A 15,408-nucleotide genomic window follows, 5' to 3' on the forward strand; every position below is an offset into this window, starting at 1 on the left:
TTTTTGTGAACTTTCCTGCCAAGTGACATTTTAAAAGCTGTTTTGTTGTGAAATAAATGCATTGTAGCAGGATTACAAGAAAAGCCAGTAAAACCCACATTGAGCAAAGCAACTGTGAAGGAGTTTTTATCTTCATTGTACTCTGCCATGTTTAATAAAAATCAGGAAAATGCAAAAAGTATAGCATAATCTTGCAAATAGAGTTACTTTGAGGCTGGGAAGACTGGTTTTCCAGCTGTGTGAGACTTCACTTCCCATTTTCCCCATGCAAGGTTTCCAGTAGCAGGGGATTATGGGGAATGAAAACATCTGGGAAGTCCTCATTATTCCTTTACTCAGAAGATCTAGTACAAGAGGAACAGAGCGCATACATAGGCCATTGTATGTGGTTTCAAAGCAAGTTAAATACTAGATCTAATTAATTGCAGAATTGTTTAGTAGGAATAATTCATCAGGAAGCCACCCTAGACACAGAAGAGTTGACCGTATTTATGGGATCTATTTAAGTCTGCTCTTCCAACTATATCCTGAGAAATATATTCCTTAGACAAGGCTACCTTTAGATGTGCTTCTGCTTGATAATCTGAGGGCTTTTTGCAAAACTGCTGTCATGACTTGCTGTAGAAGAGTATTTTAATAAAGCAAGCTAGATTTTCATAAGTCTGTTTGTAAAAATGAAAATTATGTTCATTATAGGAGCTGATCAACAGACATTTAATTACAATGGCTCAGATAGATCAAGCAGATATGCCTGGTAAGTAAACTATCACTCCAAATTTAAATTGCATTTTTGAAGTTTTATTTTGCTTGCTTTCAGCTTTATAATTGTAAGAAAATTAAAAGCATAATGAAAAGAAAAAATGTATATGTGAGGTCAAGTGTTAAATTGGAATCTATCTAATATTTCTTCTTTGTAGTAAGGATTGTATTATTTTGTTTGTCACTAACTCTTGCCTTCCTTTTTCCTTTATGTCTTTGTAGTATGTGATCCAGACTTTGTATTCTTCTTGTATCTTAGCTCTTTGAAGTGTTTGATTTCACTAATGGTACAAAATTAGATTATCTACAATGTGTTTGGCTTCTAGCCCAGGAGTGTTGCTATTTATTAAATACTGCTTTTACAGCCCTGCATATAGTCTCTATGTATTTACACAGTTTCTTAGGTTATACCCATGTGGTGGATTTTGAGGTCAGAATGTGAGGCATTTAATTGTGTGGATCCAAGATTATTAAGCCACACAGCAACTGTGTTAACATTGGTTAATTCAAAATGCTGCCTCAGGGTTTCATAGGAGTTAGCATAAATGGCACAAAGTTGTGGAAAGGATACTGTTGCTGTGTACTTAACATACAAAACTGCATGTCAATGTAATCTAGATGGTCCTCAAATCATCTGCAGAACTTTCCAATTAATTGGCTGATTATTTAGGACAGTATGTCTGAGCAGTATGTTTAAAAGCTCAAATGCTAATCAAGAGGATATTTCTGAGATACAGCAGTTTTTTCCAGTAAGTAAAATAACTTGAAACTTAAAAAAAAAAAATAAGTCAGTGAGCAGACAAGTTCTTACCATAACTTTATTGGGTACAAACCATACCATCTCCATGTCTGTAGCAGGACATTGGACTATGATGTCCTCTATGTAGCATAGCTTAGGCCAGTTTCAGAAATGGAGTGGAAAACAGGAAGGGTCAAAACAAAAAACATCAAAGCATTTGCACCAGAAATGGCTTTCTCTGAATTGCAACTCTGTTTGCAAGAGTTGAATGTTTTAAAAAACCCACTCAGTATCACATGTAGCACAACTAAGACACCTCTCAGGTTTAAGAGCAAAATTACATTTTTTGTTTTTTAGCCACCATGTTCTTCAGATTTTTGAAGGTTGGAATTGTATTTTTCTCTGTGGCAAAGAATATGCCTGTTGAATCTTTATAATTCAGTAAAAAATCTGTTTGCCATTGAAGTGCAACTTTAAATCTTATTCTTGATCCAAGTACATAATGGAAAAGGTTGCCAATCAGTCAAATAATAAATAAATTTCGGTTGGAGGTGGGCCTCTTCCCTGTTCTGCAAAACTGCCCCAAGTGGCCATCTTTAACCTTCCTGAAATACTTAGGTTCCTAAGGTCACTGAGACATTTAGAACAAGAAGCTAAACACTGAAATGGCAATTGTGGTGGGTGTCTTCTTCATATTCTCAGTCTTTTGTTGAAAGAGTGGGAAGAGGCAACAGGTATGACATAATGCCAGTGGAAGGTGGGGCAGGACAGGGAGGAAAGATCCAGTTGTATTGAGTCTCCACAAAAAAGGTTCTTTCAGGTCTCTGTTGTTCTGGTTCAGTACATCAGGGATCTACAAGTCAATAAGTAGAATAAGTACAACTAATTCAGAAGACACAGCACAATAAAAACTTGCTCAAATATCCTATGATAATTTCAGCTATATCTGAACTTTGGTGTTTATGGCTCTTGTGCTAAAGTTCTCTCTTCACAATTAACTATGATCAAGTACTCCTTTTTGTGCCAACTCTATCCAATAGATAATTTGAATCTTAGGCATTTGCACTAATACGTTTGTTTCTAATGTGGAACACCTGTCTTTCCTATGAGAAATGTATGTATTACAAGGAAGCTTTTTATATGATTTTCATTGGTGTCATCAAAAAGATGTGACTTTAAGTCTTCCAGTCTAAACACTGTGTTTGTTTTGGTGTCTGATTGATCTTATCTATCTATTATAACTGCTTTCTTCCTAATTTTAAGTAGTGTCTAATATATTTCTGTAAATCGGTTTAGCTGTCCCAACAGAAGTTGACAGCTACCACAGCCTTTTCCCTTTAGAACCACTGCCACCACCCAATCGGATACAGAAAACAAGCAACTTTGGGTATATAACATCATGCTACAAAGCTGTAAATAGCAAAGATGATCTGCCATATTGCCTTCGGAGGATACATGGTGAGGGAAATGCTAAGTTGTCATCTTTTAAAAATTTCAGTGCTACCAGTTCTTAAGTCTAAAACATTTGTTCTTTTCTGTGTATCAATCACAAATTGGATTTCAAACAATTTGTTTAAATTAAGGAATATAAATTTGGCCCAATTAACAATCCATGGAGTTTGTTATGTACAAATAAATACATTTGTTTTGGTGTCTCTCTGTTGGTGGCAGCTCAGTATTTTGAAACTAATGTGGAAATTCAGTTGGAAGAATGAGAATTCTCAAAGTGTATTTTTCTTCATGTCCTCAGGTTTTCGTCTTGTTAACACAAAGTGCATGGTGTTGGTTGATATGTGGAAAAAAATCCAACACTCAAATATTGTAACATTGCGGGAAGTATTCACCACTAAAGCATTTGGAGAGCATTGTAAGTTTATCATTTTAAGATTTTAACCAATTTTATTGGAAGATTTGCATCAATTGCATACCTAATTCTCACCTCGGACTCTTTTTGAAAAGCTCTTGTGTTTGCATACGACTTCCATGCTGGAGGAGAGACTATGATGAGCAGACACTTCAATGATCCTAGTGCTGATGCCTATTTCACGAAAAGGAAGTGGGGTAAGGCCAGCAAATGAGACCCGTGACCCTTTTTCAGTAGAGCAAAATGAGCAATGATGTCTGTTCGTCTCAAATAGTTTGTTTTATAATATATGGAGTGAAAGTAATGTTTGTGTTAATGAAAATGTCCAATTTTAGATGAGTATCTAGTATACTCTTTTAAAGAAATACTCATCTTAAAAAAGTATCTAGTATACTCATCTAAATCTTTTTGAGTCCAAATACCTTTTCTGCATTTTTCTGTAGTATTTCTCCTGGTCTTTTTTTATTGCTGTGTGTATTATATGCTTGTATGGTAATTTCTCAGCATTCGGTATGTATGTAAGAAACTACTCTTTTCCATGTTAGATTTTGTATTGCATAGCCCAGTGTATATGAAAACATAGCACTGAGTGTGCGGTAAAAGTAGAGACACAATGGGCCCTTGGTGTCTTCAGGGGTTTGTTTCCACAACACCCCTTGGATACCAGAATCCATGAACACTCAAGTCCCATAGTATCCAATTACATAGTAAAAATGGTGCCTCTTATTAGACATGCCAAAACCAAGATTTCCTTTTGGGAGGTGGGAACAGTGGAATATTTTAACTGTTGAATCTGCAGATACAGAATCCATGGATATGGAAGGTCAGTTATATTGGTATTTTTGTTGTCACATTATTTATAGCATACTGATGTAAAAGTAAGATATGAATGAAAAATCCTCAGGGTTTTACAGAAGACCAATCAGCACTATCCCTCATGTACTAGCTTCTAAGTCAGGAATGTCCTGCTGCCCATTATTTATTATCCATTGACTCTTCTCAGGTTTTTTTGTCCTCCCATGCCAATTAGATGTGCCCAGTGATTTCGCCCTTCACAGTGCTTATATTGCTAGATCTAACATATTTAATATTTATTTATACCCTGCTTTTTCTCTCCCCAAAGGAGACTCAAAGTGGCTGACATTAAAATAATTTCAATACAGTTTAAAAGTCCACAAATATACAGATTTAAACATCAGTGATACGAATACTAAAAATTGTCTCTTGTCTTAAACAATTTTCCTTTATATTATTTCATCTACTTTTTTCTCTTTCCAGTCCTTCTATTTCTTTGCTTCTGATTCTTTAAAAAGGAAAAGACCAAATAAATGCCTTTTCCTTTTTATTCCTCTTTCAGTAAGAGATCAAGGCAGAGAAAACAAATTTAGCCAAAGTAAAAAAAATGTTACTACTGTACTTAAATAGCTTGCAATTAGACAATACCAAGCAGTATTGTTGCAATGCTAAAATATAGACAAAAATTCCAGTAATATTTTTTGAACTAAGGATGACGCTTAGGGATACAAAAATCTTTCACTTTCTTTTTAAAATATACTGTGCCGTGTATTTGCCACTGCTTGCATTCTGTAATTGGCATTTAGCAGCTCATTGTCATATTTTAAGAAGAAGCATTTTATTCGTGTAGTGCATATACTATGTTCAAGGATGTCAGATTTAACTTTTGATTCTTCTAAGTAAAATTGATAATTGCCAGTTGGAAGAAGACAGATTTGGCAATATGGCTGTTTATAGATGTGTTGTACTGTCACAGTGTGGTTAGTTGTTTTTGTTTTACTATGTCATTTGTTAATATATCTGAATTGTCAAGGATGTAGTATAAAGTTTTATTTGAAGAGATGAATCAAGGCATAGCAAGTTTGGTTTATTTCTGTACCTGAACACCTGTAAACTGTTTCATTCTCGAACAGAATTCTTTCTTACTTATCTGTGTTTCTTTTTAGGGGCATATAATAAATTTTGGGTTTAAAGAAAAAACCAATTTGACATATGCTCAGCAAAAGCTGTATTTCAGTAGTATTGCTATGTGAGCACAAAAGAAACCCAGTGGAGTTCTTGCTGTCCTAATTAATAGTTTTGTTTTTCTTTAAATGAAGCAGCCATAACCATACTAAAGAAAGGAGAACATTGCTGTCATCTGCCATCAAATTGTCTTTGGCTTATGGCAACCTTGGGAATGAGAGACCTGTGAAACATGCTCCTATTAATAGACATGCTGCGGCCTTACAAATTTAGGGCTATGAATAATCTAGGTTGTGAGATCAAAAGATCCAAAAATTTTACAGTTTTTCTTGTATTTTTCTTCAGCTATAGGCAAGAGCAGAAATACAAATAATTACCATTAAAAGACAATGTAATTGACCATTCACATAAAGAGTAGCTAGCATGCACATCACACATAAGTAGAATTTTATGAAATACTCATTGTGCTACACACTTCTAAGGAATTTAACATTTTCACCATTGTCTCAGTACATTTTTGTAAAATGTGTGTGACTTGGAAGAGAATGAGGAAAAGAAGTAAAAAAGGAAGGACATAAGAAATAAAGTGTTAGATAGATTGTAGAGCATGCATGGGAAAACTCTTTTGCCCTCTGGCCACATTGCAGGCTGGGCCAGGGGGAAGTGAGGTCACAGGCTGGGCCAGGCTGGGTGGGGAGGGAGGGGGTTGGGGCCCTGCCTTTCAGCAGAGAGGAGGATTTGACACACAGTTGCCCAGGGGGGGCTCTTTGTAGGAGTACATTGTGGCCCACAGAGGAGGGTGTATGACTGAGCAGGACCTCCTCTTGACAAAAGGACGCTGCGTGCTCCTGCCGAGAGCAAAGTGCTGGACCAGAGAGAGCCCAAGGGCCTAGGAGGGGAGGGGCCCTCCTCTCAGCAGAGCCCTCCTCCTGCAGAGAGGAGGATTCGACACATGGCTGCCCAGGGCTCTTGGGAGAGCCCTGGGCAGCTGCATGTCCTTATAGGGCCCTCCTCTCTGCAAGAGGATGTGGTGTCTCGCTGCGTCTTCATGTGGAGAGGAGGATTTGAGAGGAGGGTGGAAGGGAACCTATCCAGCCCACGGGTCTTAGTTTGCCCAGCCTATTGTGGAGCCTATAACTATTTTGCTGTTTATTAGCAGGACATGACCGTTATATTCAGAATTGTGAATACTGATAATTGACTGCCTTTATTTCATGCTAGTACAACATTATCTGGAATTCTGTACAAAATGATGTAATTTGAGGTAATGTTACTCTGAGACACATAGCCTTATCTCAGAAGCAGCAGAAGAAAATGCTCATCAGTCAGCTCCAAAATACTAAAAGAAAGAGGCTTGGAAACCTGCTGCAAGATGCTGCGCTTGCCTTATGATGGGATGGGAGCAAACAGTGTCTCCAGTCACTGCTGCTGATGGCTTTGAAGTATATTTCTAAATATACATCCTGTAGATTTGTCTGCAAGCTGTGCCACAGTAGGCTGCATGTGCCATGATTCTCTTTTCTCCCTATAGTACAGACAACTTGAAAACTTGAAAGAATGTTTCTTGGGAACTACCACATTTTTTCCTCCAAGACTATCCTTTTTTTAAAAAACAAACTCATGGAAATACTCAATACAGCCAAACTGACCTTTTCCCCAGAAATAACCTCTGTGCAATTAGACCTCCACATTTTAGGTTTTGACTATGGCACATTTAATTATTCAAGGAATTCATTAAAATGTTTTCTCAAATTCCACTCTCATTTTCTGTTGGAAGGACCTAGAAAGTCCTAGTGAGGTGTTCTCTCAGATAAAAAATCCCAAATATTGAGATTTATACAATACTAGCTGTGCCCTGCCATGCGTTGCTGTGGCCTATAGTAAAACTTATCAAAGTTGAGGTAGATATCTGGACTATTATGAAAGAGAGGTTCATATTCCTATTCCTTCCCCCTTTTCCTCCCCCTTTCTCTCCTTTCTTCCTTCTCTACCTCTTTCTTTCTTTCCTTCTTTCACTACTTGGTTTCATCCTTCTCTCTTTCCTTCATTCCCTCCCCCTTTCATCCTTTGTCTTTCTTCCCTCCCTGTTTGCTTCCTTCTTTCACTTTTTATTTCCTTTTATTTCACCACCATCATAACAATAACAATAATGCAATGCATTGCCTCTGGGACCTGACACCTCTCCCATTCCCCCTAAAAGGGTCTCATAGGAAGAATAGCATCATAATAATCATAGAAATAACAACCTTTCTCCGCCACGTGTTGCTTCCCTCTTTCTCTCCTTCTTTCCCTCCTTCCTTCCTTCTCTCCCATCTTTCCTTCTCCTCTTCCTTCTCTATCTCTTTCCTTCGTCCTCCCTTTTTCTTTCTCTTATGGTCTCTTTTCTTCCTTCTCTCTTTCCTTCTTTCCTTCCCTCCCTCTTTCTCTACATCTTCCCCCTTCCTTCACTCCCTCTTTCCTTCCTTCATTCCCTTTTTTCTTTCCTTCTCTCCTTCCTTCCTTCCCTGTTTTTCTTTCCCTCCCTCTGTCTCTCATTTCTTCCTTCTCTCTTTCCTTCTCTCCTTCTCTCCCTCTTTCTCTACATCTTCCCCCTTCCTTCACTCCCTCTTTCCTTCCTTCATTCCCTTTTTTCTTCACTCCTTCCTTCCTTCCCCCTTTTTCTTTCCCTCCCTCTGTCTCTCATTTCTTCCTTCTCTACCTCTTTCCTTCCTTCCCCCTTTTTCTTTCTGCTGTCTCTCTTTTCTTTCCTTCCATCTTTCCTTTTATTTCCTTTTCTTCTTCCTTCTTTCTCTAACTTTCCTTCCTTCCCCCTTTTTCTTTACCTCCCTTTCTCTTTCTTCCTTCTTTCCTTCATTCCTGTCTTTCCTGGATTTTGGCAGGGCAGGAAGGGGCGGGGTGGGGTTTGGAGGTGGTGTGAAGTAAAAGGAGGTAAGATTGGGGCAGGGGAGTGATGGAGCGTGGGGTTGTGTGTGTGTGTGTGTGCGGCAGCGGGGGGAGTGATGGAGCATGGGGTTGTGTATGTGTGTGCAGTGGCGGGGGGAGTGATGGAGCGTGGGGTTGCATGTGTGTGCGCGGCGGCGGGGGGAGTGGGGTTGCATGTGTGTGTGTGGCGGCGGGGGGAGTGATGGAGCGTGGGGTTGCGTGTGTGTGTGCGGCGGCGGGGGGAGTGATGGAGCGTGGGGTTGTGTGTGTGCGTGCGGCAGGGTGTGTGTGTGTGCGAGAAGCGGCGCGGCGGGGCTTGGAGTGGGCATGGCTTCCGCAGAGGGAACGTTGGCCGGAAGGCTGTGTGCGCGCCCAGGGAACTTGCGGCTGGGCGCCAATGCGCATGCTCAGTTGTTTTGCCGTATTGTGAGTGTGTTGTTGTGTTGTTTTTCATTTTGAGTAGATATGTTTGTACCTTGTGGGTTTTGTTATGGGCATGGGAATTTTGGTTAAGCTTCGTTGGGGTTTTTTTGAGTTTTGTTGTTTTGCCGTTTTGTGAGTGTGTTGTTGTATTGTTTTTCATTTTGAGTAGATATGTTTGTACCTTGTGGGTTGTGTTATGGGCATGGGAATTTTGGTTAAGTTTCGTTGGGGGGTTTTTGAGTTTTGTTGTTTTGCCGTTTTGTGAGTGTGTTGTTGTGTTGTTTTTCATTTTGAGTAGATATGTTTGTACCTTGTGGGTTGTGTTATGGGCATGGGAATTTTGGTTAAGTTTCGTTGGGGTTTTTTTGAGTTTTGTTGTTTTGCCGTTTTGTGAGTGTGTTGTTGTATTGTTTTTCATTTTGAGTAGATATGTTTGTACCTTGTGGGTTGTGTTATGGGCATGGGAATTTTGGTTAAGTTTCGTTGGGGGTTTTTTGAGTTTTGTTGTTTTGCCGTTTTGTGAGTGTGTTGTTGTATTGTTCTTCATTTTGAGTAGATATGTTTGTACCTTGTGGGTTGTGTTATGGGCATGGGAATTTTGGTTAAGTTTCGTTGGGGGGTTGTGGAGTTTTGCTGTCCGGTTGAACCAACTTAACAGATTTATATATATAGATAAATAGACAAGAAACACAATAAAAATAGCACATCGTTTATTCACTTTAATGGGGGTCTTGTGCCCCTGAGCCCAGCGAATGTGGAGGACTGATTATACATTGTTTTCAAATTTATTATAATTATGAGAAAAAGCATTTTTAACTATGCACAGAAGTAAAAACTGTTAATAAACTGTTGTGCAAATCATCCTCTACTATCTACTATAATGTTTGCACTATAAGTTAACTTCTGTTTATTAGCTCTTGCATTAATCCTTCTGTCCAAATGTTTTTTAAACCTGGGGGAGCTGTTTGTAGAAAGAGATCCTTTGTGAGAATATTGCTACATTCATCTTCCAGACCATGTTTGTGATAATATAAACATCTCCATGTTTGTGGGTGTCCTCTGCCCATTACTTCCATGAAAATAGAGAGAGGATTGATTGTAATCAGCTTCATTCTTAGTTCTGTTAATGAAGAGACTCCCAAATGTTAGCCCTTCCCTCCAGAGCGCTTTTTGTATTAACCTTATTCTTGAAAAATCTTGTAAATACTAAAGTTAATGATAGCTATAATGTATTAAGTTTGTCAGTTTTGCATATATTGCCTGAACTGAATAATTGTCTCAGTAAAGACAATTTCGTTGCAAAGCTCTAAAATGTTTTTGGCAAATGAAGCAAAGGCAGTAGGAAGAAAAATGTGCAGCTTTCCAGATAAGTTGACTCATATGTTTGTAACACATTGGGAAACAGACAATATACAGGTGGTTCCTAAGTTACAAATAAGATAGGTTCTGTAGATTTATTCTTAAGTTGAACTTGTATGTCGGAACAGGTACATATTTTAAGTGTAACACCAGGAGTTAACATGCCTGTGATGTTTGTTTTGCTTTCTGTGCACCTGTTCAGAATATTTCACCTCATTTTCTGTCCCTTTGATCATTGGAGTTTGAAAAAAAATGGCTTGGTGATAAAGCTTCAGTTGAGACACCTTTTCCCATGATAACTTTTTCAGCAGTGAATTTCCCCCTTGTTGTAGATTTCTCTCACTATTGTCTCACCCCTGTTCATAACTATGAGTAATCTATAAGTCAGATGTTTGTAACTCGGGAACTGCCTGTGTATTCAATCCACTGCCAAAGAAGTGGCCATTGCAACGCCTTTGGCAGTTAGTTTTCTATATATTGGTTATGCTAAAGGAAGAGATATCAAAGCCTCATTTAGTCTATTAAAATGCCATATTTTTATAATGTGTGTTAACTTTAAAATGACCTTGCACTTAAAAATACGTGTAAATTGTGGTAAGTGGTATCCGTATTTTTTCAAGGGATAAATTATTATTGGTTGTACTGTTATTGACTATAACAATAAATTCACCTTTTATATTCAGTTGGAAAGTTATTCTTATCGCAGCTGTTTTAGATTTGCAGTGAAATAATATTAACTTAAGCTTTTGTTTAACTAGCCTTTTTTTTAAAAAAAAAAGTATTAACAAATGTGTTTAAACTTCAAAGTCTAGATTTAATTTCCTCTCTTAATTCTGCTAACAGGTCAGCATGATGGACCTCTGCCACGGCAACATGCTGGGTTGTTGCCAGAGTCTCTGATCTGGGCCTACATTGTGCAGCTCAGCTCTGCATTGCGGACCATTCATACAGCAGGATTGGCATGTCGGGTGATGGACCCCACAAAGATTCTGGTAACTGGCAAAACAAGGTAGCATATTTTGGCATTATATTACTGGCAGCCAAGGCATATTTGTTGTGGAGGTTTAGAGTGGTATTTCATAATTTGACTTAGGACAGCCATTAAAGATTAGTTGTTTGTTAGCAACTGTTTGCTGTACTTCACTTAGTAATGTCATCTTAAATTGTTTTAAAGTTATCTTTTAATTTGTTTCTGTTTCAGTTTTTGGTCTTTTTTCTGTTTGAATTGTATTATTTTATTATAGTACAGTGGCATATGCTAAGTCCCATCTTTTGGAGAAATCTAAATCCAGTGCTGGTAGTGCTAGTGATGATAATGACAAAAATCTAGTACTAGCTTGAACATTAACTTGAGCTGAAAAGGGACTGCAAGGCTGTGATCATTTCTTTAGCTTCAGAGTTATTATTGAAAATAGGCCTAATACTATACCCCACGCTGTACAATAAACTTTATATTGACTTAATATTCATATCGAAATACAGTAATTAAAATCAAAGAAAGACAAATAAAGACAAATTTAAGTTAATGTACCACAGATTTACTGTATTATAAAATTTGATTTGATTTTAATTTTGTTTAAAGTATTACTACTTTGATTTTGCTAGTTGTTTGAGAGTTCTGGTTAATTGAGAATCTACTGTATATACACTGTTGCTTGTGTTTGTGAATATTCTCCATTCAACTTAAAAGCATTGCAGCAAAGATTGTGTGAGAGTGTGCGTGTGTGTACATCCTCACAATTTGATAAACACTTGCCATTAATATCTGTAATGTAGCTCTGGGTGTTACACAGTGAGTTGAGCAGGAACAGAGAAGATTTTAATGTTTCTGTCTTTCAGATTGCGGGTGAACTGTGTTGGAGTCTTTGACGTGTTAACATTTGATAACAGCCAAACCAATCCCCTGGCCCTAATGGCTCAGTATCAGGTAAGAGAGCAGCAATCTCTCTCTTTACACTATATTAATTTATTTCATATTAATCATTGATTATCTTGAAGAAAACTGTATTTGAACTATTTTTTGAAGTCTTCTCTCCCCCCCCCCCCCCTTTAAAACTACTTGTCTTCGAATGCTAGGGAGTCCTTGAGGTTGTATGAGAGGCATGGGTTTTTCTTTCCCCACCTGTGTTATTTGGGAAGAACAAGAATAAATAAGGGGCTGCTAGACCTTATTGTAGTTCAAATTGACAGGAAGAAAAATATCTCTGGGCTGCATTAAGAACAAAACAGGTGAAGTAGGAGGCACAAAAGTTGATTTTCATTTTCTCTCCTTCCCTAGCAGCCCCCAAGCCTTCCGAGAATATCTCTTGGATTTGGCAAACTTATGTTCAATCGGATGAGCTGAACAGTAGCACAGTTGAGATTGGGAACTACAAAGATGAGGCAAAACCCTTTCATGAGTCAAGTGGGAGGAACTTTGCCAATTTCTCAAGTGTCTGTGTCTTGTTTCTCAGCACCCCTGTTGTGTCACAGCTCACTCTTTTCAGAAGGGTCCAGGTTTCCAGAAGAGGCTTCAGTGATCTAGAGCACAGGGAAATCCCTTTCTGAGCACACTTTTTCTCTCGCTCAACCCATTATGTGGGATAAGATAGCCACTATCTTGTTGTCTTGGAAATGGTTAATCTGTTAGCCATTTCTCAGAAGGGCAGCGAGCATGCAGGTTTGCCAGAAAATCTGTTGGAGTTTCTCACTCATTTTCTGCTACTGAGGGAACATCCCACCATCCAATCAACTAGTTTCCAATTGTTGGAAACTAACAAAACATGTATTGTACTTTACAGCAAAACTGCATGTTTTCCCCTTCATTTGCGAAACCTGTTGGCAGACAGGTGAGGGGGTATGTATGTACGTGTATGTTGGAATGCATGTTTTTGATGTTTGGTTTTAGGAATTGTTTGAAAACGGGGCCAGTTATTTCTCTGAAGCATTTAGTTTAACAAGCTAATTCTTGTTTTAAAACCAGTAACTAAAGTGCAACGGGTTCTATTTTTTTAAAAAACATTTGTTTTGAATGATGTGGTCTCATTCGAAGTCTTCATGTGCACTAAAACATTTGCATGAATGTGCCCTTGGTATTTTCCTTTTTATGAATGTTGCAGTTTACCCATAGCTAGTTGGAAGAAATAGTGTTCTGAAAAAAGACATTTATACCAAGTGTGTGAGGTTTCAAAATGATGTGTTGATTAAGTGAGCTCACTGCGCATACACAATCTGTACCTTGCATTAAAAAGCGTTGCACAAACCTGTTGAAGTTTTAAAATTAGATGTGTATAGTAAAAAAAAACCTGATGTTTTGTTCTTCTCTAAATTGGTCCCTTCATGCCACTCATCAAATTTGAACAACTCGAATATTAGCTAAATAAAAACTAAATTAAATTCCTTTTTGCTTGCCCTCTCTATCTTTATCCTCCTTTTAACAATGAACCTGTTAGTTGTATGCCTCTCGATTTTAAAGTTAGATGGAGTCACATAGAAACAAGATAACCGTTTCTATCTCATTTAGATACAGGCAAATTAAATTGTAATTGCTTTCAACTTAAAAATTGTTTTCATAAAACTTGAAACTCCAGCCGGTTCTGTCTTTCCTGCACACGAGAAAAGTGTAGAGTGTCTCAAGAGATGGCTCCAACCTCCTATCATGTTGTTTCTCTGCTACTTCCACTTAGGAGTTTGAACTTGCTTCACACTATAGGGTTAGCGTGTAGTTTCCTTCCCTTTTTCGGGCTGTTACCATTAAACAAAGTAAACCCATATTGACCAAGGTAATTACAAATTTAAAGGCAGCTTGCTTTGAATTTCTTGACTTTCCACTTCTGTCTGTATTCTGTAAGGGAGATTAAAGTGAAAATGTAATTAGCTGCAGGGTGATACACAATCAGCATTAATACATTATTTTTCCTATAGCCAGTGAGCACTTCAATAACATCTTGATTTTCATGTTCATGCTGCTCATTTAAATTGAATGTCAACATCACACACATACTTAAAAGTGTTTTTCTTTCTCTTGTCTGATCTCATACCATTTCCTAATTGAGCAAATTAGGCCTTTTAAAGCCTGTGATATACTCTTCTCAATATAATGGGGTTCAAAATATGATAGTTGCCTTAAATTGTTTTTATTTCTCATTGTTGTGCTTTATGAATGCTGCTGCCTCGTGTAGGCGGTTTCAGGGACATAATGTGTTTAGCAGGAAAAAGGTGGCATGGCCTCAGGTGACATGTTTGCATGGTGGAGGATATAGGTCTTCATGCATTGCAAGTGCTTTATAACTGATAGATAATGCTTACTGAGAAGTTACTGAAAGCTGATAAGGAAAACAATTCCCACAAGAAACTGAGTTGGGAAAGGGTTCTTAATGCAGCTGAACTTTGCTACACTGTGTACTGTTTGTTAAACTAAATTACAGGGCCAAGTCTACTAGTTTATAATGACTTTTTCCATCTCGGTAATTAATTTATAGAACTTGTTCATTTTTTTTGTAGCAAGCAGATCTGATCTCCCTGGGGAAGGTTGTGTTGGCCTTGGCTTGCAATTCTTTAGCAGGAATTCAGAGAGAAAATTTGCAGAAAGCGATGGAACTGGTGACAATCAACTATTCCTCTGATTTGAAGAATCTTATTTTGTGAGTTATTTGAAATGAATAGCAAATTCTATTTTTACTAGATTAAAATGTAACACAGATTGAACATCACTTATCCAGAATCCCAAGATTTAAAATACTTCAGAATTGTCCATCGGGATAGCTTAGATAGAGATACCTTTGCTTTCTGATGATTCAAAGGACACAAACTTTGTTTCATGCACAAAATTGTTTAAAAATATTGTATAAAATTACATTTAGGCTGTTTGTATAAGGCATATATTAAACATGAATGAATTTCGGGTTTAGGCTTTGGTCCAACATTTCTCATTAAGTTACTTATTTGCAAGTGCATACATTTTAACACACACGTCAAAAAATTGCTAAATCCAAAAGACCCAAAACATTTCAGATAAGGAATCATCAAACTGAAGTAGAATTGCTCATAGAATGCTCATGTGTGCGTATGATGTACTTTAGCATGATTACAGTAACATCAAAATAACATTCATGTGATAGAAAACTTTGCAAATACAGGGTTAGTCAAAATGCATAGGCCAATAAGCCATTCAATAGGCTTCTTATTGGCCTATGCATTTTGACTAACCCTGTATTATATTGCAGAATTCTTGTCTATCCTGGATCGTGATCGTTTTAGGCAGCTGTAGGAGCAGATTTGTTCACCCACATAAATAAGAACACCGAGTTTCCCTTACTTCATAACACATGGTATTCACCTCATTCAGCAGGACTCTTCCTCCTGCTTTAGCCCTCTCAGATCT

At 37.7% G+C, this 15,408-nt stretch overlaps 1 protein-coding gene across 2 annotated transcripts in view; it reads left to right on the top strand.

Annotated features, from left to right (window-relative positions):
* PAN3 (poly(A) specific ribonuclease subunit PAN3) overlaps window positions 1-15,408 on the top strand; it is a 68,973-nt gene that overhangs the window by 42,391 nt on the left and 11,174 nt on the right. For both annotated transcript variants that reach the window (XM_060770887.2, XM_060770888.2), the window contains 7 exons: window positions 697-754; window positions 2,795-2,956; window positions 3,249-3,365; window positions 3,458-3,559; window positions 10,890-11,055; window positions 11,886-11,973; window positions 14,529-14,668. In XM_060770887.2, the coding sequence (XP_060626870.2) occupies window positions 697-754; window positions 2,795-2,956; window positions 3,249-3,365; window positions 3,458-3,559; window positions 10,890-11,055; window positions 11,886-11,973; window positions 14,529-14,668 (833 nt within the window). The remainder of the gene's footprint in view (window positions 1-696; window positions 755-2,794; window positions 2,957-3,248; window positions 3,366-3,457; window positions 3,560-10,889; window positions 11,056-11,885; window positions 11,974-14,528; window positions 14,669-15,408) is intronic.

Source organism: Anolis sagrei, chromosome 3 (genome assembly GCF_037176765.1).
Source record: "Anolis sagrei isolate rAnoSag1 chromosome 3, rAnoSag1.mat, whole genome shotgun sequence".
Taxonomy (NCBI): domain Eukaryota; kingdom Metazoa; phylum Chordata; class Lepidosauria; order Squamata; family Dactyloidae; genus Anolis; species Anolis sagrei.